The sequence below is a fragment of the Chelonoidis abingdonii genome, chromosome 1 (genome assembly GCF_003597395.2).
Source record: "Chelonoidis abingdonii isolate Lonesome George chromosome 1, CheloAbing_2.0, whole genome shotgun sequence".
Lineage (NCBI taxonomy): Eukaryota > Metazoa > Chordata > Testudines > Testudinidae > Chelonoidis > Chelonoidis abingdonii.
The window spans coordinates 275,715-300,389 of NC_133769.1; the positions used below are offsets into that span (position 1 = coordinate 275,715).

General features: G+C 44.0%; 1 protein-coding gene across 2 annotated transcripts in view; it reads left to right on the top strand.

Moving 5' to 3' along the window:
- Nucleotides 1-21,449, top strand: part of CALU (calumenin) — a 37,710-nt gene extending 16,261 nt beyond the window's left edge. Inside the window, exons 3-7 of one of the 2 annotated variants that reach the window (XM_032802177.2) lie at nt 4,487-4,680; nt 12,189-12,355; nt 15,692-15,752; nt 16,692-16,891; nt 18,656-21,449. In XM_032802177.2, coding sequence (XP_032658068.1) covers nt 4,487-4,680; nt 12,189-12,355; nt 15,692-15,752; nt 16,692-16,891; nt 18,656-18,760 — 727 coding nt within the window. In that variant the 3' untranslated portion in view covers nt 18,761-21,449. Of the gene's footprint in view, nt 1-4,486; nt 4,681-4,750; nt 4,945-12,188; nt 12,356-15,691; nt 15,753-16,691; nt 16,892-18,655 lie in introns of both variants that reach the window. The other variant, XM_032802178.2, reaches the window with a different exon arrangement.
- The last annotated feature ends 3,226 nt before the right edge of the window (nt 21,450-24,675 follow it).

Below are 24,675 nucleotides of genomic sequence, written 5' to 3' on the forward strand. Positions count from 1 at the left end.
ACCAACATTTTTTTCATAACTTCCAAAGTGCTTGGCTCCCAGTGCTGCTGAGGCAATGAATGAATGAATTTTTTCAGAATGCAAGTTGCTCTTCATGCTTGTGTAACAAGCTTTTGTTGGGCTGTCAGTTGTAAAATTAAACAAGCTTGTTTTTATTGCTTTTGTGAAGAAAATGTTCTAGTGGGAAAGATCAGGAGGTTCTCTTCTAGTGCATGAGCATGTGCAAGAGAGATGTGCAGCTCAGAAAACTGGTTACAGAATGTAGAGATATGCAAGAGATCCTCTTTTCAGGTTGCTTTGCTTTTCTAACGTTTAGGTTTCATCATTGCTTTGCATTTTTAATTTTGCAGTTCTGCTAAGTTATTGGCTGGAAAAAGCTGGCAATGGGAAGAGTGGGGACTAGGGTAAAATTTTGCTCCTTTAAAATGTCAGAATGGGTATTCAAACCCACCCCTCCCTCTAACCTGCCATTTTTCTTTGTTTTACATGTGAAAGGCACTTTCATTACTCTTTTTGAATCTGAACTGGTATTGTGCTTGGTCAGTTGTAACACACTACTAAAGCTGATTCTTGTGGCTGGCATGTTTGTGTGTCTGCTGTTGAAAGAGCACAGCCTTCGGAGTTGAGACGGTTCTTGCTCCAGAGCTTTTACAGCACTGCTTTTGGCTGTTCCCTGAAGTCACTGTTTTTCTGTTGATCTTCACATTGTCAACTGAACTGGAGCTCAACCTTTGATTAGAGCCACATGCGGTCTAACATGCTGTTCTTATGGACTCCTCGGATGTATTTGGAACAGGTCCTTGTGCTCTGCCTGAGCTGAAAGTGAATGGAGTGTTGACTCAGGGAGCATTCCATAAGCTGCCAGACATGAGGCAATGAGGGGAGTGCTGAGGAAATGGGATCCTGGTGAGGTCTGTCCTTCCCAGCAGGCTGGGCATTAGAGGTGGGAAAGAAAGGAATGTATATCAGAGTTGTAAGGAATCACAAAATAGACCTCTACCCCGATATAATGCGACCTAATATAACACAAATTTGGATATAATGCGGTAAAGCAGCACTCGGGGAGGGGAAGGGGCTGCGCACTCCGGTGTTTCAAAGCAAGTTCGATATAACACAGTTTCACCTATAACACAGTAAGATTTTTTGGCTCCCGAGGACAGCATTATATCGAGGTAGAGGTGTAACTGAAGCATCATGTCTTAATTGTGCTGTGATGCATTGCATTGTGCATCAATATGTGATGAAGCTGCATTTTTCTTGTGGCTATGATGAGTTCCATGACTCATGTTTTTAAAATATCCATGACTTCTGATTTGGGAGTCTTGCCCATAGGTGGCTGGATGTGGTATCAAATAATGGAACCAACTTTACGCAAAGCCTTATCAGATGTGTGGCTTTTTCTGTAAAACCATGCTTTTTACCTTTTGTCCTGACAATACTGTGACTTGGCATATCATATCGCAAACCACTAGCCCTGAGTGATGATGCAACATCTTTAGGCAAGTAGAACTTCAGGGCATTATGCAGCTGCTATTTTACAGCTCTCTGCAACTCCATTCAGTGACTTCATTCTTAGATTCCTTAAGGCTGAGTGCCTCTGACAGGAGGATTAAAAATTATTCTAGGCTGGACCAATATTGCTGGAATTCTAGGAACCAACCAAATGGCACAAACCTGACAGTTAGATGCTCCAAAGTTTAGAGCAGAGTCCCACCACCGCTTGGATATATTGCACTGAAAGCTGTTCGACAGCTTCATCTACAAAAATGAGTCACTGGTACAAAGGTATTCTGGTAAGTTAGTTTTACTTCCATTAAAGTAGGTGGAAAGTCTCTCACTGGGAGCTGAATGAGGCCCTTAATATTCCCTCTGGCCAAAAGGTTATGAAGGCTAATGTTCATAATTTCCAGAAGGAATATAGTAGATGATGTGCTGAGTATTGTATGACTTATGAGGTTAAACAATGGATGCAGCATTGCTAGTTTTAGACCAGCGACTGAGCAAATCTACTAGTATGTTTTATATTGACTCTGAATCCACATATTGTTCATAAAACACTAGTATGTTTATCCAATTATGCTTCTTTGGGGAGGGGAAGTCAGTCGCTTGCAACGTGTTGCATATCATTGGAAAGTGTTATCACAGAATCATAGAATATCAGGGTTGGAAGGGACCTCAGGAGGTCATTTAGTCCAACCCCCTGCTCAAAGCAGGACCAATCCCCAGCTAAATCATCCCAGACAGGTCTTTGTCAAGCATGACCTTAAAAACCTCTAAGGAAGGAGATTCCACCACCTCCCTAGGTAACCCATTCCAGTGCTTCACCACCCTCCTGGTGAAATAGTGTTTCCTGATATCCAACCTAAACCTCCCCCACTGCAACTTGAGTTTGTGTCTCATAGTTCTTCACAGCTTTGTCAGTGTTTATGAGCCTGTTATCTATATACTTTCTAGACCGCTGATACTGATTACACCTGTAGAGAGTGGAGTTGATGTGATGTTTATAAATGAAATGGCTGAGAACGTTTAGGACTGTGACATGCTGTCTGGACACGTCTGTCTGCATGAAAGAATAGAAATGTTATAATGGAGTTCAGTCATCATGTGTATCGTCCCCTCCCGCAGACAGTTACAATGTCTTGCTGGAGGTATTATTATGCTCAAATATTATAGTAGCTTTGAAGTAATGACATTTAAATTTCATACATTAAAAGTGGCTAGCTTAAACTATACTTTGTTACATTTTTGTTAAACAGGTGTCCTTTATTAAAGTAAAACACTGATTTTTGGGCAGTCCTGGAAATAGAAAAGCCCCATATTTTGTTCTAAACCGTGCTTCTTCTGCCATCAGACTTTCTGTTTTTAAAACACAAGAAGTTCTGCAATAAATAACTTAGTTTTAAAAGCACTATCTTAAATTCTAGTACAACTAGTTGCAAGTGAAGCAGTAATAAAAGACACAACTGCATGGATTCCAAGGGAGGTTTTGAAAACAAAGCTCTCTTCTCAAGAAGAATGTGCTGTATCTTGGCTTTGTTAAAAAATAGTTAGGTGCCACTGCTTGGGACAATGGCAGGAAGGTGGGGAAATTTTTCATTTGATTTATAATTCTGGTGAATAATATTAATAACAAATGGTTCATCAGCTATGTACATGCTGTTGAGAATGGATACTGCTCAGAAGGTTAGAGCTTATCTTGGAGGGGTGGAAAGGGGAAGGGATTCTGATCATATTGAACCACTCCAAATTTAACTCTTGCTCTGTTATCATAACTTCTCTTTGCATTAATAACACTGTAATTAATGTACACCTCTACCCCCTGTATAATACAGTCCTCGGGAGCCAAAAAATCTTACCGCATTATAGGTGAAAGTGTTATATCAGGGTAGTGGTGGCAGGGCTCCGACGGTGATTTAAAGGGCCCGAGGCTCCCCGGAGCCCCGAGCCCTTTAAAGCACCATCTGAGCCCTGCTGCCAGAGCCCTGGGGTAGCGGCAGCAGGGCTCCAGCGGTGATTTAAAGAGCCCCGAGCTTTGGCTGCTGCAGGGCACCCCAGCCCCTTTAAATCTCCACCCAAGCCCTGCTGCTGGATATAATGCAATAAAGCAGCCCTGCCCCGCAGAGTGCTCCTTTACTACGTTATATCGAAATTTGTGTTATATCGAGTCAGGTTATATTGGGGTTGAGGTGTATTTGCACTTACACAGCAAAGTGCTGTACAGACATTAATCTTCAAATTCCATCTAGGGGAAATACACACATTTGTGAATGTATATTTGCGTTCCTTCAATGGCTTTTCTTCACAGCTGTCATTGAAAAAAGTCTGCGGTCTCAAACCATGTTTTATAAACCACACATCTTTAATTTCTTCCTTTATAGAGTGGTGAACATCACACTCAAATGTGCTGATCAGTGACCGCTGTGTGGTAGTTTTTCATCATTCTGTGGCTGTAGGATCTTTATTACATGGTTTGCTTGAGCATGTAAATGAGCTTAGGACTGGGTATAGTGGTTTTTGTATTTCTTCGGCAGTGGAGTCTTTTCATTTTGTTTCAGTTACACACAAGTCGTTGCTTAACAGCTTTGCAAATTATAATTTTGCTGAAATGTGCAGCCAGGTTTGTTCTAGACTAATGATGGATGCCTCAGTAGTAGAAGACATACACTTCATGAAGAATACAAAAACTGAACATCTTAGGAATGAACAAGTCAGTATTCCAGTAGCATATGACATACTGAGGCTGAACTGTGCACCATCCATTTTGAATCAAGTGTTCGCTACATCAGTCTGGTAAATCACTTTCTAAAATTGTGTGACTGGCAAAAGCGTATAGAATGACACCAGCTGGAAAGCAGTGTTTGGTAGCTTGCCGGGTTACAGTTTGGAATTGACTTGTTCACTCTTGCCTAAAGGTGCAGTGTGCCGCCTATTAAAATGTGCTTATTTCCCTTAACTTTTTTCCTGCATTTCTCTGCATTTTCTACAGAAAGATTGTAAGTAAAATAGATGAAGACAAGGACGGGTTTGTAACTGTGGAGGAGCTCAGAGACTGGATTAAATTTGCACAAAAACGCTGGATTTACGAGGATGTAGAGCGCCAGTGGAAGGGGCACGACCTCAATGAGGACGGCCTCATTTCCTGGGAAGAGTATAAAAATGCCACCTACGGCTACATCTTAGGTAGGTCTTTATTCTTGAGGTAAAAGCTTTGTGGAGCTGGCACCTTGAAACTTGCTGTTTTGTCTTGTAGAATGATTGTAGATAAAATAGACACGGATAAGGATGGGTTTGTGACGGAGGGGGAGCTGAAAGCCTGGATTAAGAAGGCCCAGAAGAAGTACGTGTATGACAATGTCGAACGCCAGTGGCAGGAGTTTGACATGAATCAAGATGGATTAATCTCCTGGGATGAGTACAGAAACGTGACATATGGCACTTACCTGGGTAAGGGGCGAGATGTCAAACCTGCGGACACCGTAGTCTCTAATCAATAAAGCAGAAGTGTTGTGTAATACAGAGCATGGAGAGCTCTTTCAACCGGGAACAATCTTTTCCTTCATATTAGTAAGAGGTCCATGGGAAATTGGCAAGCATGCAGAAAAATCTTAAAAGCTGAAGTTTGTATGAAGATATGGCTTTGTAACTCTGCTTTATTGATTCATTTTAATTTTAAAATCTAATTTAAAATTCAATCTGAGCAGTAATCTTGACAGTTTTATTCAAGGCTCCTGGGAAAACCCTTTGTTTAATATTTAGTTTAACTTTCCATTGCTTCTGATATCCCACTTGGAGCTCCAAAGCTTTTCCCTAGAAATAGTTATCCACTGGTGGTCTTCAACATCTGCAGAAATATCTATGTGGCTGTGGACACGCAGCCATGCTGTAGCAAGGTACAGTATGTTGTCTCTGTTTGTACAAAGTGTGGTTCACTTGGCTTTTAACAACAGCTACGCTTCTGGAATTTGAAGCTCTTGAATAATGACATCAACTGTCTTTTCTTAACCTTAGGATGAAAAAATAAAATGTCTTATCCTGTCCGCTCCACCTCCACTTCCAGTGAGGGCCCGCCCTTTTTTTAGCCATGCCCCTGTGACAGGGCCTAGATCTGGTACAAGAAGCAGAGACTGGCAGTAGCTGTGGAGACTTTTGAAGGGGGGGAGCTGGTGGGAGAGGAGCTATTTTGTGTAAGGGTGAGGGAGAACGAAGACTAGCAAAGGGACTTGTAACCTGATTGCGTACAGGTGTGGTATGATGGAATAAATTTTGCAGAGCAGTGTGACTATTTGTGGGTCTGCATAAGAAATTTATTACATGCTTTCAAAATGTATGCTGCATCTTGTCTGCTCTCTTCTGGCTAATCCATGTCCCTCCAGGACTGTTTCTATCACTTTACTCTGCTAAGCAGTGTTAGACAGCTCTGAGATCTGGGGCTCTCCTTCCTCCCCTTTAAATAACCTGTTAAAATTCAAGACTGGCAATGACTGGTTAAGAACAAAGATTCCATGACCCTGTAGAACTAGAAACAAGTCTTATCCCATGAACTAGAAAGGGAAAATACCAGATTTCTGATGGGATCCACAGCACTTGTTTCTAGCCCTGGGACATCCCAAGCTATCTGATCTCTACAATTAGACAATGTTAAGTGTAGAAAAACTATCTGGGTAATCTTGAGGGGTTTTATGGCTTTCTCTGAAACCCATGCAGTTGGATCGAACACCTGTCTCTTCAGGTATATTTTTAAAATGTCCTAATGAAAAAGTAATATACTAAAATATTTCAAGGTTTTTTTGTAACATATATGGCGCATACCATCTGAGTGGGTGGTATGCCATAAAGATCTCAATCCCAGAAATTTGGGATGGGCATATGACTCACCAGTCCCCTGGGCTAATGCTGATTAAAACCTTCAGAATGTGCTTGCACCACCTTTTGCTCACTTGGTTATATACAATTTATAAGTACAGATATATTTCTCTACTAAATAGTTAATATATTGAAACTACTCTGGTCTTCCTTTCATAACGACAATGCTGATCAGTCCCTGACAAAGCCATGTATGTGTAATGGCTTGGCTTTCCATTTCTGTTAAAAAGTAAATACTTTGCCATAATACATTTCTGGTGAAAGATCTTCATGTATGTTGTGAAAAGCTGTTTTCCCTTTCTCTGGCATGAACATATTTGGAAATGCCCCTCAAATGTTTGATGCCCAGCTAGGAAGCTGACAGATCCCTTTACCTGATGGAGAACATACATCTTCCATAGTGCAGGAGTGGAGATACCATCCTGTTTCACTGCAGCTCTTTTTGGCTGTTGTATGTAGTATTTTTAAAATTAGATTTTTGTGATCTGAATGGAACCACGTGTTAGTAAGCTCGAAGACCATGCTGGTCACTTCATTGCTGCATTTGAATAGTGTGTGTAAGCCTCTTGAGTACCCCCATGCTTTAGCATACCTCACCAGAATGCAAGAGGAATTTGTGGACCCAAGCTGTGCACAATACAATAAGCAGGCATAGCTCTCTGTGGAAGATTTGCTTAGATTATGATCTGATGTCCTCTTTAAAGAACAAAGCCATTATATTCTTTGCTTAAGTTTAATATTGGCTCTAAATGGCACCAACTTCATATGCAGGCTTCAGAACCTGGCACCTGGCCTTGCTGGTATGTTGCTCATAAACAGTGATTCTTTTTTTTAATACTCTGGATCGGTATTCTCTTCCTTCTGTGGTTCTTTAAGCCCCAAGAGCAGCTTTCTGAATTTTCCCATATATACCGTCAAGTACTCCATGCTGTGGTGAGCCGGAGGTATTAGATGTAAGTGCTCTTGAGCTGGCCAGATGAAGTACTAAAGAGCAACCCTGGATGCTGCTGCTGCTACAGTGTTAACAGTGCTACTCATTAACCTGAATTTTAGTGAGTACCTTGAACGCTTTCTACATCTGTTTCCGTTGTGGTCTTGCTCTGTGAAGTTCTATCGAGCTGTGCAGTTGAAGCCATTAACTGCAAATCACTAAGGGTATATCTACACTATGAAATTAGGTCGAATTTATGGAAGTCAGTTTTTTAGAAAGTAATTTTATACAGTCGATTGTGTGTGTCCCCATTAAGCACATTAAGTTGGCGGAGTGCGTCCACAGTACCAAGGCTAGGGTCGACTCTCAGAGCGTTGCACTGTGGGTAGCTGTCCCACAGTTCCCGCAGTCTCTGCCACCCATTGGAATTCTGGGTTGAGCTCCCACTGCCTGATGAGGCAAAAACATTGTCACTGGTGGTTTTGGGTACATGTTGTCAGTCGCCTCTCCCTCCATGAGAGTAACGGCAGATAATCGTTTTGCACCTTCTTTCCATGCAGACGCCATACCATGGCAAGCATGAAGCCTGCTGAGCTCAGCCGCTGCTGTTGTGTCCTGGGTGCTGCTGGCAGCAGATGGTGCAGTAGGACTGCAAACCATCGTCACGCTTCCACTGCCACTCTGCTGTCCTGCAGACACTATACCACGGCAAACATGGAGCCCGCTCAGATCACCGCGGCAGTTATGAGCACTGTAAACACCTCGCACATTATCCTGCAGTATATGCAGCACCAGAACCTGCAAAAGCAGGTGAGGAGGCGATGGCAGCATGGTGACGAGTGATGAGGACATGGACACAGACTTCTCTCAAAGCATGAGCCCTGGCAATTTGGACATCATAGTGATAATGGGGCAGGTTCATGCCGTGGAACGCTGATTCTGGGCCTGGGAAACAAGCACAGACTGATGGGACCACATAGTGTTGCAGGTCTGGAATGATTCCCAGTGGCTGCAAAACTTTCACATGCGTAAGGGTACGTTCATGGAAGTTTGTGACTTGCTTTTCCCTGCCCTGAAGTGCCAGAATACCAAGATGAGATCAGCCCTCACAGTTCACAAGTGAGTGGCAATAGCCCTCTGGAAGATTGCAACCCCAGACAGCTACCGGTCAGTTGGGAATCAATTTGGAGTGGGAAGATCTACTGTGGGGGCTACTGTGATCCAAGTAGCCAACGCAGTCACTGAGCTGCTGCTATCAAGGAGAGTGACTCTGGGAAATATGCAGGTCATAGGGAATCCCATTGCAGCAAAGTCATCCACTAACTGTGGTGGGGCGATAGATGGAACCCATATCTCTATCTTGGCACCGGAGCATCAAGGCAGCCAGTACATAAACCACAAGGGGTACATTTCAATGGTGCTGCAAGCGTTGGTGGGTCACAAGGGACGTTTCACCAACATCAACATGGGATGGCTGGGAAAGGTACATGACACTTGCATCTTCAGGAACTGGGGTCTGTCTGAATGGCTGCAGCAAGGGACTTACTTTTAAGACCAGAAAATAACTGTTGGGGATGTTGAAATACCTAAAGTTATCCTTGGGGACCCAGCCTACCCCTTTATGCCAAGGTAGCCCAGGAGGGGTGGTGGAAGAGGGAAGGACAAGGCCATACTGGACTTCAAAACTTATTGAATGCCAGCCTTCTGTTGCTTGGGCAGTCCTCTGGGATGGAGTGGTTGGGTGCCCGGAGGGGGACCCTCCCCATTCCCTTCCTCCACGTTCTTGGGCATCAGGGTGAGACGGATATGGAACTTGGGGAGGAGGGAAATTGGTTACACAGGAGCTGCAGTGGCGGTCTGTGCTCTTGCTGCCTTTCCTGCGCCTCAACCATACGCCAGAGCATATCAGTTTGATCCTCCAGTAGCCTCGGCATTGCATCCTGCCTCCTCTCATCACGCTGCCACCACCGTTCCTCTTGCTCCAGCCATCTGTTCTCTCACGCATCCCTCTTGTCCTTGCCTTCATTTTGTGTTTTCCTGGACTCTGACATTGTCTGCCTCCACACATTCTCCTTGGCTCATTCTGTGGGAGGATTGCATGAGCTCAGAGAACATTTATTCGTGAGTGCATTTTTTTTCGCCTCCTTATCTGCACTAGCCTCTGGGACGGAGATGATAGGGGGAGCATTGAAACATTTGCAGCTACGGGAGGAAAAAAAGGGAGAGTTGTGTGTTGACCATTTAAAATGGGTTGGCCATTTAAAAGGAGGTGCTGCGGTTTTCGGGTTAACATGCAGCACAAACCTAACTAAACCCCCCCTCACACCCAGTTCTCTCGGATGATCACTTCACCTCTCCCCCCACTGCGTGGCTAACAGCGGGGATGGTTTCTTTTCAGCCACAGGCAAACAGCCCGGCAGGAACGGCCATCTCTGAATGTCCCCTCAATAAAATTCCCTTGTTTCAACCGGGTGATCATGAATGATATCACTCTCCTGAGGATAACACAGAGAGATAAAGAACTGATGTTGCTTGATGGCATTCCAGTAGCTTTACTGGCCGTGAATACATCCCAAATCTTCAAGGCAAATTAATCATTAAACTCGCTTGCTTTTAAACCATTTATTATATTTACAAAGGTACACTCACCATAGGTGCCTTCTCCGCCTTCAAGGTCCGGTAGCCCGGGTTGGAGTGTAATGTCTCCAGAGTGTTGGGGAGAATGGTTTCTATGCTTGCCTGCTGTGCACTATCTTCAACCTCCTCCTCCTCATCTTCCTCATCCCCAAAATCCTCATCCCTTTTGCGTTAGACTCCCTTGCAGGAGTCCATGTACAGGGGTGGGGTAGTTGTAGGGGCACCCCCTAGAATTGCATGCAGCTCATGATAGAAGCAGCGTGTCTGGGGGTCTGACCCAGAGCGACCGTTTGCCTCTTTGGTTTTTTCGTAGGCTTGCCTGAGCTCCTTAAGTTTCACACGGCACTGCTGCGGGTCCCTGTTATAGCCTCTGTCCTTCATGCCCTTTGAGATTTTTTTCAAATATTTTGGCATTTCGTCTTTTGGAACGTCTTTTGGATTCGTCTCCCCATACAGCGATCAGATCCAGTACCTCCTGTTCAGTCCATTCTGGAGCTCTTTTGCGATTTGGGACTCCATGGTCACCTCTGCTGATGAGCTCTGCATGGTTACCTGTGCTGATCAGCTTGCCATGCTGGCCAAACAGGAAATAAAATTCAAAAGTTTGCGAGGCTTTTCTTGTCTACCTGGCCAATGCATCTGAGTTGAGAGCGCTGTCCAGAGCGATCACAATGGAGCACTCTAGGATAGCTCCAGGAGGCCAATACCGTCAAATCGCGTCGACACTACCCCCAAATTCGACCCAGCGATGTCAATTTCAGCGCTAATCCCCTCGTCGGGGAGCAGTACAGAAGTTGATTTTAAGACTCCATTAATTCCGCAAAAATGGCTCCATCGTGTGGATGGGTGCAGGGTTAAATCGATCTAACACTGCTAAATTCAACCTAAACTTGTAGTGTAGATCAGGGCTAAGTCTTGGCTTGGTTCATAGCTCTTTAATACCAATTTTTTGGAGAGTCTTAATCTTTTGTAAACAAGCATAAGAATTTTTCTGCCACATATGCAGGTATTTTACTAAAGCACTTAGTTTAGTCTAGCCTGACATAAGGACACAGGAAAAAAAAAGTTAGCTTCCTTTAATTTACCCTTAGTTAATTCACATGGTTATTACGGATGTGTTTCTCTAAGCAGTTATCCTTGTCTTTTAAATTACACTGAAAAGGGATTTATTCCTTATACATCTGCTCCATGTAAAAATGAACGTGAGACCGGTGACCTCACAACTTGAATTCAAGGTGCCATTGGCAGCAGTTGTAGCAAAGGAGTGTGAACCAGCCTACTGTATAGCTTGGGTGCTAACTTACCCACAGAGAGAGAGTGGTTTTGCTTTAGCAGATAAATGGACAATAATATAGCCCCAAGCTGTCACAACTGAACATGTATTCACCAGATCAAAAAGCTTTTTACTGTTTTATTTTTAATATTTGCTTAATGTTGGGAATTTTAAAGTGACTCTATTTAATTTAGTGTTTCATATTCACAAGATGGTAACCACATTCTGGACTAAATAAATTCTGACTGGGCTTTTGGTAGCCCAGGATATGATTATTACTCTGCTTATAAAGGGGCACCTGTATGTTATTACTATTTTAGTTGTTAAATGTACTTTGTCCTCAAGTATTCACTGTTAATTAAAAATACCTTGCTACAAACATGGGTCCTATAAATAGATATATAATTTTTATTTGAAATTACTGAAATCTGCTTCAATTTAATCACCTTAACAGGCTCTCAGATAGTTTTGGGGAGCATATAAGTTTCTAGATTTGGACAGTCAGCAGTGTTGCTCTTGCTTTGAAAATGCGTGTTGCACTTCAGCGGGAGAGCATTATCCCATTACATATTCTACTCCAGGAGTAGCCAAATCTAGCCCACAGTCTCTCTTACCTTTAACACAGAGACCACGAAGCCCAATGAGATTACAGCTGTCAGAATCAATGTTTATCTTAGTGTCCTCAGCTGAGATAAGCTTGGGAGCATTTCATGTTGACACTTCTCTCTTCAAGATGCCCTTCTGTTAAAATGTAGAACCAGTGGAGACCTTTTCCACTTCATGCAAAATAGGTGCAATCTCTGGAGTCCTAATGAATTTTCACTGTGACCCTTGGATGTGCAAGATTTGGGCTCTCCTGACACACACATTGTGATGTTTCCCTAGTCAACAAGAAAAGGAAAATCTGACATGCAGTACTGGTGCAGTTGTTTTGTGGATGAGCTTTGGAGTCTAAAATGGGTATAACTGTCTGTGTCTGCCCAGATGACCCAGACCCTGATGATGGGTTCAACTACAAACAGATGATGATGAGGGATGAACGAAGGTTCAAAATGGCTGACAAGGATGGAGACTTGATTGCTACCAAGGAAGAATTCACTGCCTTTCTGCATCCAGAAGAATATGACTACATGAAAGATATAGTAGTACAGGTGGGTGCCATTTAGAAAGCAGATTGAGATGATAGAGTTTTTGTACTTGCTATTCAGGCTAGTAAGAGTCTGGCACCTCCCACTTACCAGTGATCTCACAGGAGCATATAGTTGGCCTGTTGGGTGAGGGGGAATCATGTGTAAGGTTTACTTACTGGTGGGCACAGCTTTTTGTAAGGTTTCACTTTTTTATCCTAAAGTTTTGAAGTTTTTATACAGTATTCCAAATTTTTTTAAAAAATCTTGCCTGAACCCTCCTCCTCATAAGCAGCAGTTCCAGGCAGCAACCAATTCTGTGATGGATAGTGTTGCAAACCTGATGAATGCCCTGATGGGACATCAGGGCAAAACATTGTTGGGCGTTGCAGGAACTAAGAGAAGAAAAGATGCTTCTAGTCACATGCTGAGTGGCTTCTTTTCACTTGGCTAGTTGTTGAAGGGGGCAGAATTATGTTTCACTTCCAAAGCATGTTTAAACTCCTTTGTCAGTCTGTCCTCTTCTGCTGTGCACCAGGGCAGACCTTCCATACGCAGCTGCATTTGGTAGCTGCTTTTGGAGAGTTTTTTTCCATTTAGCAATTGCTGTTTTCTGAAGTACAAGTGTGTCAGCTAACCTTTCTAGAAATAAAGTATGTATAGTAACTCCTCGCCTAACGTTGCAGTTATGTTCCTGAAAAATGCTACTTCCAGTTTCCCCATAAAAATTAATGTAAATGGGGGGGTTAGGTTCTAGGGAATTTTTTTCGCCAGACAAAAGACTTTTTTTATTTATTTATTTATAGATACACACACATGCTCTATGAGTTTTAAACAATTGAATACTGTACGTGGCAGTGATGATTGTGAAGCTTGGTTGAGGTGGTGGAGTAAGAGGGTGAAATATTTCCCAGGGAATGCCTCACTGCTAAATGATGAACTAGCACTCGGCTGAGCCTTCAAGGGTTAACACGTTGTTAATGTAGCCTCCCACTCTACAAGGCAGTAGGAATGGAGGGAGGGGAGACACCGTGGCAGAGACAGAGAGAGACACCGTGAGAGAGAGCGAGAGAGAGGCATTGCTCCTTTAAGTACGCTGACCCCACTCTAAGTACATTCCTTTTTTAAGTAGCTCAGTAAGCTGAGACAGCAGCTGCTGCCAACAAGCTCCTCTCATGTCCCCCTGCTGCTCTGTGAAGATATGGTACAGGAGCAGGGGGAGGGGGAGGGAACACCCTGACATTAGCACCCCTGTTGCCCTGTCCTCTGTACTGCAGAGTGGGAGCCGCTCCAAGGCAGAGAGCAGGAGCAGCACATGGCAGTGGGGGGAGGGACAGCTGAACTGCCCGCAGTTGATAGCCTGCTGGGCGGCTGCCGCATAGGGGAGCGGGGAGCTGATGGGGGGCTGCCAGTCCACCCTGCTTCCAAGCCCCCACCGGCTAACTCCAACGAGCTGCTTTTTCTGTAAGCAGTGGACAGAGCAGGCAGCTGCCAAATAATGTTATAAGGGAGCATTGGGCAACTTGAAATAAGTATGTTCTCTAATTGATCAGCAATGAAACAATGTTAGCTGGGATGACTTTAAGTGAGGAGTTACTGTACTTAGGCCTGGTCTATACTGGGGGGGCGGGGGGACGATCTAAGATACACAGCTTTAGCTACGAGAATAGCGTAGCTGAAGTCAACTTATCTTAGATAGAATTAAAATTGTCTTGCGTCCTCGCGGCGCTGGATCAACAGCCGTGTCTCCCCCATTGACTTTGCTGCCTCTTGCACTGCTGGAGTTCAGCAGTCGACGGGAGAGCAATCGGGGATTGATTTATCGCGTGTAGTGTAGATGCGATAAATCGATCCCTGATAGAGCGATCGCTCCTCGCCGATCCGATGGGTAGTGTAGACGTACCCTTAGATAGCATTCAGTTTAGTTCACTATTTGATACTGCATAATTCATGGAGGGTTTTTTTTCCTGGCGCTCATGTTTGGCACCAAAATTAGTATTTATGTGCTTGGCTGCACAGAGATGAGAAGGCATTAAACTGAACATAATCTGTCTAAGCAAAACACTTTCTCTTGCTGCAGTAAGCAAATCTTACCCTAAATCAAACCATACCTCTGTTACAGTTAATAAAACTAAACTTGACTAGTATGGGAGTATAGCTAGATTCTAGTTCCCTCAAGTGTCATACACTGTAACAAAACTTCAGCTCTGAAAAGTCATGAATAATTTGAGATACCCCATCTCCTACGACTGGAAGGGACCTCGGAAGGTCATTGAGTCCGGCCCCCTGCCTAAGTGGCCCTCTCAAGGGTTGAACTCACAACCCTGGGTTTAGCAGGCCAGTGCTCAAACCACTGAGCTATCCCTCCCTGCAAATAGGCGTAGTTACCAAAAATCATAGCATTTCAGTTTTTACAGTAATTAACAACACACAAAAAATTGTGCATTTCTTTCAGTAATAGGGTGCAAAAAACTTGAATACATACACATATCTCAAAAAGATGTGCTCTTTTAAATTCTTAAATCTTAAAATATATTTACTTGCAGTAAAAGCAAAAACTCGAGTTCTCAACTGGAATAAATTATCACACAGATTTTAAAGCTACCACTTTTCCTTTCAAAAGCTAGAGGGAAGTTTAAAAGGCGGCTTCTAATGGAAGCCTGGGTATAGCCTTTACAGTATGAAGTCACAACTGACGCTTCCTTAATAATGTGAATAGAAAGAGGTTGAGGTCTTGTGAAACTCTGTGAGATCCTTACTCTTAGAGTGGTGACCCAGGCATGGTACTCACCTCCATCAAAGTAGATGTGAGGAGACAACAGATTCACAGATTCCAAGACCAGAAGGGACCATTGTGATCATCTAGACTGACCCCGTGTATTACAAGGCCACAGAACTGTCCCAAAATAATTCCTAGATCATATCTTTTAGAAAACATCCAACCTTGATTTTAAAATAGTCAGTGATGGAGAATCCACCATGGCCCTTGGTAAATTGTTCCAATTGTTGATTACACCATTACAAATATACACCTTATTTCCAGTCTGAATTTGTGCAGCTTCAACTTCCAGCCATGGGATCGTGTTATACTTTTGTCTGCTAGATTAAAGAACTCTTTATTGAATATTTGTTCCCCATGTAGGTATGTACAGACTGTGAGCAAGTCACCCCTTAATGTTCTGTTTGTTAAGCTAAACAGATATAGTGATTGAACTCTTTGAGTCTAATAATACAGCAATAACTCAATTAACTAGTAAATACATTTTCTGTCTCATGTTTTCCTGTCTAAGTGGTAGAGAGCCATAAAAAGACCTATTTTGTCCATGAACTTTGAGGCTAACCTAGTCCTTTTTTAAATAGGAAACAATGGAAGATATTGACAAGAATAGAGATGGTGTCATTGACTTGGAAGAATACATAGGTAAGCAACTTGCTCAACTTCATTATTCTCCGAGTCTGATGTGTTCATTTCGCATCAGTGTACTGTAAAAAGATACTTCCAAAAGAAATTACATTGCAGCCTCTTGTGACTAGTCTTTGTGCCAAAGCAGCCGTGCTCTTTAATCTCTTCTTCCTTGTCTACTCTCTGGAGTTTTTCTAATGGGTCCCTCTTTGCTCCCTAACTGTGAAGCTGAGTTTGATATTTTTTTTTCCCTTGTCAATCTTTGCTATGTAATTCCAAATTAACTGCATAACCAAAATGACACATGTAACTGGACAAAATGCAAGTATGATCCCAGAACCCTAGGCAGACGGGAACGTCTGCTCTAAATCCATAGGCTGCTCTCTGATATATGATGGGGGCCTGCCAATTGCAAAACAGTGCTGCCGCTTCTCGTGGCAGTAGTAAGTAGCAGAGCAGCTGTCATTTTAGCTTTTTTTTTTTTTTTTTAATGGAAAGCTTTGGCATTGAACAAGTGTGATGATAAATGCATCTGACTCTAAAATATATGCCAATATAGACCCTCTGCACATTTTTCTACACATATTTAAAGTAACCTTTTTAAACCTAAATGTCTGGGCTAATCTTACTAAAGTAATGAAATCCAAGCTAGGTGGCCACTTGGACATTAACTCATGGGTGGAAAATCTGCAGCCCCCCAGATCTGTGATGTGGCCTGTGGTCACTGTCCTGTGTAATAGAGGGCTGCACCCTGCAGCAAATGCTTTAAGAAGGCTGTAGTACTGCGTGTGGGGATCTGGCTATGTGTCTGTATTGAAGCTGAGGGTGACTGCTGCAATTTCTCTACTTAACTTAGGTGTAACCAGCTTGCTTTATGATTTGCTTGCACAGTCCCAAGTGGAACAAAGAGATGAGGGGGTGTTCTTGCATCAGCAGCTGTCTTGTGTTCTTGTTCAGGGGATATGTACAGTCATGACGGCGATGCTGATGAGCCAGAGTGGGTGAAGACCGAGCGGGAGCAGTTTGTGGAGTTTAGAGACAAGAATAGAGATGGGAAGATGGATAAGGAGGAGACAAAAGATTGGATCCTCCCCTCGGACTACGACCATGCTGAGGCAGAAGCGCGGCACCTTGTCTACGAGTCTGATCAGAACAAGGTGAGAGGCGCTTGGTCCCCTTCAGTGTCTTGTCCTGTGCAGGATGGAGGCTTTGAAAGCCACTTCAGAATTGTCTCTGAGGATCACTTCGTAGTTTTGGCAAGAAGCCTGAGTTACTGTGAGCAGCTCCACTGATGCTCTCCCTTTCAGTAGCGATTTTGGGGCTTACCTCAGTAAACTTAACAGCCCTTTTTTCCTGGAGCTAGCACTGACATTTAAAAAGTTTGAAAAGTGCTCTTATTGAGCAATCTGATTAGCTTCCCCTTTCCTTGCCTGGAGAGGCAGCCACATCTCTGCCACGTTGGAGAACAAGGCATCAGCCCTTCTCTTCACCCCACCCACCCCAAAATGCCTAGGGTGAAAGCATGCAGTGGTCTCTACAATTGTCTCCATTTAACTAAGATGATGGGAGTATGACGTGGCGGCTGCTGTGAATCTGAGCTCACAGAACTGTGTGGGGAAGACGTGTACACATGCTCTGGGGAAACTAGGGCCCAAGTGGTGCCTGCTCCCTGTCATGTGGCCTTGGGGGAATGTTGAGAGAGGAGTCAGCCAGAGACTTCACCTGTAGGAGCAGACCAGGAATGCTGGGCCTTCAGCCATTCGGAGAACTCTCCACAGTTGTGTCTGGACACTCTGCCCTGCAGTAATTGGCTGCTTGATCCAGACCTCCTCTCTCCCCGCTTACTCCAGCTTCACTGAACACCAGTCCCTCTTACCTCCTTCCCTTCCCTTCCCATTCAGCTGATCCCCCCGTAAGGAAATCCCACCCAAAAAACGCACAGTACACAACCTGTGGCACTACTGTGACATTTACTACCATCACGTTGTTCACTCTGTTTGTGTGTTCCACCCGTCCCCCAACCCTGTGTTTGTCTGGTCTGTTCTGGGGACAGTCTCCTCTGCTGTGTTTGTCCAGTGCCTATGTCAAGGTGTCCCCCCCCACCCTCTGAATTTTAGGGTACAGGTGTGGGGACCTGCATGAATAACCCCTAAGCTTATTTTTATCAGCTTAGGCAAAACAGTCACTGCCACCACCAAATGTTTTAAAGAAACAATTAAGAGAGAGCCATTTGGGAACTCTGCCTTCCCCCAATTTTCCCCAATCCTTATCTCCTCTTTCCTGGCAGGATTTGACTAATTTCCCTCCCCCAAGTCTCTATACCCTTTTACCTGGGTAGGCTCAAGAAAATTCCCCCCACCAATTCCTGGTGAGCCCAGATCCAAAATCCTTAGCTCTTAAAACAAGGAAAAATCAATCAGGTTCTTAAAAGAAGACTTTGAATTAAAAAGAAAGGATGGGGAATACCTCTGAGATTGGAAACAAGATGATCTCACAGACAACAGATTCAAAACACAGGGGATTTCCCTCTGGGCAAAACCTTGAAATTACACAAAAACCCAATTTGATTCTCCCTCTGTTTGCAAAATAAATGACAAAGAAAAATAAAGAACTCTGCCACATTCTTATCTAAATACTCACTAATTTAAACAAGGGTTAGATGTTTGTTTTCTGGATCTCTGATTTCGGCAAAAGAACCCACAGAACAGACCAAAGACTTTTCCTCTTCCCTTTTTGAAAATATCTTTTCTTATTGGTCCTTCTGGTCAGGTGTCAGCTAGGTTATGTGAGCTCCTTAACCCTTTCGAGGTAAAAGAGGAATTAACCCTTAACTGTCTATGACAGCCTAGCACAATGGGGTCTGAATGCTTGGCTGGTGCCACCACCATAATAAACTTGACAAACATTCTTTCTAATTTTAGGATGGGAAACTCACCAAAGAGGAGATAGTTGACAAGTATGACTTGTTTGTGGGGAGCCAGGCCACAGACTTCGGAGAAGCCTTAGTACGACACGATGAGTTTTAAGACATGTACAGAGAAACCTGTTTCTTAAAAGTAATTTATTTTTTACAGTTTCTGGATTAACATGAGAAACGTTTTCGCTACTGAGACTATTATTTCAGGCTATAAAGTGAAAAATCCTGTCCTGTCCTCTTTCCCTTTCCCAAAGGGATGGGGACATGGTGTTCTGAAAAGTGACTCTGTAATGAGAACACTTGTGGTTTTTAGATTTACACTTTGTTTTATGTCTAACAAGTTCTGTTTATTTTTGTATTTGTTTGGGTTCTGTGTGAAATGAAGAATGCATATCCTGAAAAGTTAGCTGCAGAGCAATGTTAGTTCCTTCCCCAGTGCCCCACCTTGCTCTCTCCCCCTTACTGTATAGACATAGTGACAGAATTTTTTACAAGCCACGGAACAATAAGGCCAAGCAACAAAGCTATATGATGTTTGTTTAGACTGGGCCATGTAAATTCAGCCTGAGGGCGACAGAGGCAGCTCGTTCAGAGCCCAAGGGCAACACACCATTTGTCACAAGTGAGCACTTTGCAGTCATCTTCAGTACAAAAGACATTCTCCCAAAATGCAATGCTATATCTTGTCCCGTGAAGTCCAGAGCATTGCATGCTGGGAGCTGTCTATCTGGGCTGCACGGTAGAACTTGGCGATTATGTGTGACTGAACACTGCCTTTTGGCCATTCCTGCTTTGGAAACCTCTTCAAAATAGGGCACCATGGTGTATGGCGGCAGCAAGACAAACCTGTGCTTGCTCTTCTCCAGTGCATTCCTTTGTGAGGCCTTTGCTGTTCTCGGCGCTCCAGTAATTTGAACTAATCCAGTAAGTGTGATCTGGAGCTTTCCACCCAGAAATGTGTGGGAGATGGGGCTGTCTTGCACATGCTGCTAAAATCCTCAGTCTGAGTTTTGTGTTTGCCGCAGGGTCTCTGTAAATGCGAGTTACTTGTTCATTACATTCTTTTGAATCCATCTGGCTTCCCTGTAAATACTTAATCAAAGCCATGTGACCCTACTAGATGAGGCAAGAAACTGATGTCATGTGACCCTGTGTATGTTATACAGGGAAATCAACCAGGAAATGTGACCTGATCCTAAATTGGTCCCTTAAGGCAAGGAACAAAGTGGGTGAGTGCAGCTTGCTCCATGGGGCATGGGGATGGAAATGGGAGGGGCTCCCTTTGTATTTCAACCATTAGACTTCTGCAAATCATACATCATTGAAGTGCCTTTACCTGCCAAAACAGAAGCAAACTGGGGCTAGGTTGTCACTTTAGGAACCTCAAGATGAAATGCGCCAAAAGAGGAAAATTAAGAAAACAAGGCTACAGCAAAGCAGAGAATAAAGACGCTGAAGATGGAAATTAACCTTTGTGTGTTCTGCTCCTGTGCAGTGGTTAAACAGCAGTATTAGTAGAAATCTTTGCAGCAGTGTTCTTACCTTCTTGTGAATTTTTAACCATATGCTGCCTATTTTACCAGGGATTTTTTTTACCTCAGAAGGCAAACCACTTACTTTGTTGTATCCTGAGGTATTTCCTTGTGCTTTTTTCTTTAACCAGGGAGAACTGCTGTTAGAGAGCCAGAGATAAGTGATTGCCAAGAGCTGACTTCTCTACCTTACTGGTGACTCTTCCTTGGAGTGCCATTTTGCACAGCTTAGTGGGTCACTTGCACTTCTCGTGTGTGGGGCCTAGTGGGGAGAGGGTTGAAATTAGTCTAAAGCAATCACTGTGTTTGCAAACATAGGTCATTTCCTTCACTCTGTTGTCCTATGAACACTAATGCCAGGCTCTTCTGGCCCCTTAACTGTAATGAACTTGGGCCTCTTTTTCTTTCCATTGGTTTGTTTCAAGGGTTAAGTATGTGTACTCCTATTATTTCATGTAACTCTCTACAAATAACATGCTTTTGATATAACTTGAGACAATGAATCAAATCATAATCAAGCATTGTATATGAGATTTGTATGATATTCGTGCCTTCAGTGTTCACCCCTGAAGTATGGATGTTCTGACCCTTGGATGTGCTTTATGCTTTTGGGATAAAGCCAGGAAGAATCCTACTCTAATAAACATAACTTACGCCTAGCAAAGGAGTCTGGAGGGGATGAAGGCCAGGTAACGCAGCAGCGATCGGGCTCAGTACAGGAAGGCCTTACTCTCACATTTCTGGTGACCCAAGCTGCTTTTCAATCTCACTTTTAAAATTAATTCCATTTTCTCCTGACCTCCATTCGTCCCATCACAAAATCTCCATGTGGTCTTCACACAGTTGGGTGTCTGTGTGTGAGGCTCAGGACTTTGAAGTGGGCTGTTCAAAGTCACAATTGAGATGCATTTACAGAGCTATGTGGCGGAAGTTTGCACAGCTGCTGTCAGCACTAATGACTGGTGCAGACACTTTATAAACACTAAAATTCTTTCACCAGTAAAGTAAAACCTAGTTCATATGTTCAGCATCAGGAGAAGTTTGGCCATATTCAGTGCTCTGCGATGCACGTCTGTTTAATCTCAGCATGTTCCCACTTCTGCTGTGTGTTGTCAAAAGCAAATGTAAAGCTGGTGAAAAACAGATTGCACACCCAAGGTGTCTGTTCCCATGAATGCTAATCCTCTAGGTTTTTCTGTAGAGTGTAAACAGATTTTTATAATGTATGTCAGATGTAAATCTGTCTCAATAAAACTGTTTACATTCCCTGTGGCTCCAAATGTGTGGTGTTATCACTCAGCAACTGAGACTAGGAATGATCTACTGGTTGTATTGGAATGATCTGTGGTTTGTCATCACTAAGAAACAGTGCAAGTGGGATGCTGCAGCAAGAATAAGTACTTCCATAAACTGTACCTTGCTCAGTTTATGGACTTGCGTCCTGAATGGGCTACGGCAATGAGAATGTCCATACTGGCTCAGAACAATGGTCCATCTAGCCCAGTAACCTGTCTTCTGACAGTGACCAATGCCAAACACTTCAGGAGGAATGAACAGAATAGAGCAACTATCGAGTGATCCATCTCCTGTCGTCCACTCCCAGTTTCTGGCAGTTGGAGGTTTAGGGACACCCAGAGCATGGGATTGCATCTGTGACCCTCTCGGCTAATAGTCATTGATGGACTTTATCCTCCAGGAACTTATCTAATTCTTTTTTGAACCCAGTTATACTTTTGGCCTTCACAACATCCCCTGGCAATGAGTTCCACAGGTTGCCACTGTAAAGTTAATCAAAATACATGACAGTAGATTGCTTTGCCAGCCAGCAAGTTAAAATATTTTTATATTAGCTGAAAATAAAACTGCCTGTAGTGCACAACCAAATGAAAAAGTCAATCGAAGAACTTGCCATTGATGCAATTCTCAGGAGCCCAAAGCTGTTCAGAGGTCACTCTCCAATCATTGAGATGCTGTAACTGCTGGCATGGAGTGCAGCACCTATTCTTTGCTTTTAACATTGCAGGGGGAATGTCTCAAATTATAACTACTATTGCAGTTTTAGGTAGATACAATCTAATATTTACTGATGCTGGAATTCATCTATAATGGGGCGGTGACCTCCCTTTGGAAAATGCATCTATTACTGGATGTCCCTTTAAAAGCTGACCTGCAGGTTGGGGTCTAGGCACAGATGCAACATCTGATGTTATAAGCCTATGTTACTTCAGTAGCCTCCTGTGCGGGCAGAGAATACTTTCATTTGGACAATGTGAGATTGGAGACACTGGGTAGAATTGAGCTCTATCTCTTCTCCATCTTGCTTCTTGGCCTCGTCTACACTAGGAAACAGCAGCTTCTAGGTGAACTGGGGCTGACTGTGGTATGTCCTCATCCGCACTTGAAGCTAAATCATGATCAGCACAGGCACAGTGGATCCAATTGGTGCTATTTCCTAGAGTAGGCAAGACCCTCTGCTCATATCTGTGTAAGTGTGGGGTCATCTGTGTGGTTAGACACTGCATATTGCCACTTCTGCAGCATTGTCTGTGTGTATCACTGCTTTGGCTACACCAATCTTTCTTCTCTCTTTGGCTGGCCTGTCCCAGCTCTTGCAGCTTCCTTCCCTCTCGCCACATCTCCAGACCAGAGCCTGTGCACGATGCTGTGGCTTGGTTTCCTGCATGTGGTCTGCAGAGGTGCTGGTGTGTTCAGGGCTTTAGACCTAATCCCTGCCCTAAGTGTTATAAATAATGCAGCTGGCTGATGGCCTAAGCAGCAAGAGGCTGCAGAATTTCCCCTGTATAGGTCCCCATATTTCACCCACTACTTTAGGGACTTAATATGCCCACACCCATGGATGAGAGATCTGAAATAATGGAGGTTTCATTGTGCTGGGAAAGACTAGGACTGAACGTCCATAGCAGTCATGGCACGTCGCTCCCATTCTCAAACCTTTCCGCCACCTTCGCTTTTGCGGAGAGTCCAGCTCCGCATTCTACTCCTTGGTCAGACCCTGCACCTGCTCAGTAAATGGGGGCACCTGGCTATAAAAACTGCTCCAGAGACGTGCTTCAGTTTATGCCAGCGTCAGCTTCACGTTCTGCCTTCCCCCTCTGTGCTCAGTTGCCACTGGCCACCTTTCTGCCTGTTTGAGAACAAATGACTCCTGTTGATGCAAACACCTCCACTGCATTCGCTACCACTGGCATCATCTTGTGTCTCTGCCTCAGCAACTCCCCATCCCATTCAGATCTCTGCTGCTTGTGCCCCTCACTTCCCTTTGCCGCTCTGCTGACTTTGTTCTGTAGTCGTATTGTTTGAGGTGACCTGCAGAGGAAAAAGGTCTTTCCCTCCCACCCCTGCTGTGTAAAGGCTTGAAACTCTTGTTTAAAAGTCCTTTCTGCCTGTGTTTGTGCTTGAAATAGCAGCGTTTGTCTCTCCTGTTCTTGCTGGAGGACCAGAGGGATCGTGATACCACGTGAGCTGGGGCTGCAACTGATTCAACTGATCCTTAGTAAACTAGCCTTTTAACAAACACCTGCTGTGCATCCATTTTGGTTAAGGGTCCAGAGGGATCTTAGCACCCCCGCTTGGCTGCAATGCAGGGATTTTAAAATGTGCTGAAGGGAGCAGGGGAAAATGTAAAATCCCTAAGCATGCCAAGGATGGCGTTTTATAATTTCACCTCCCCACCTCTTTAAATCTGGGGCTCAGCTTCACATTCTGCTCAGCTCTGGGGGAAAGGAAGCAGTTGGCCATAGGGGGTTTGAGCTTCTGTAATTCTTCCACAGGGAGCCAGCCCAACCTTGCGTTAGGGCTGGTCCTGGAACCCTGGTCATTGCTGGGATGATTTGTAGCAAGGTTGAAGAAGTAACAGACCCAGCCCGTGGCTCTGCTAAGCTGTGGAGGTTTGTTACTCCCAGCGAAAAGCAAAGCGTATGGCTGCAGAGAGGCCGGCAGCCTCCTGGTTGAGGTGAGTGCCCTTGAAAGTAGCGATTGCACAAGGTAAATACCGCAGTCATCAAAGGCTTGGATTTTGTTTGGGATGGACCGTTGGCTCCGGCTGTAGGCCAGACTGTAAGTGCGCTGTGATCTGTGAACACAGGAATGCGAGATCGTGCTGAAGCCACACGCGTTCTTGGGGAAAGATCATTTGCCTTTTTTAACCTGATTGTGCGTTAATGGAGAAGTTTGTGGGTTTAACTGTGCACACAGGTGTGGTTCTGCAAGCGCGCACGCTGCCTGGAATGAAGCCATCGGAAACTGGGCCAGGCCCACCTAATCCTGGTCTGGGAGTCGCCACCGTTCCATCGCACGGGAACAGTAATTAAAGAAATCATCTGCAAACACTTGGAAGGTGGTACGGTGATAGGGAATAGCCAGCATGGATTTGTAAAGAACAAATCGTGTCAAACCAATCTGATCGCTTTCTTTGATACGATAACGAGTCTTTTGGATAAGGGAGAAGCGGTGGATGTGGTATACCTAGACT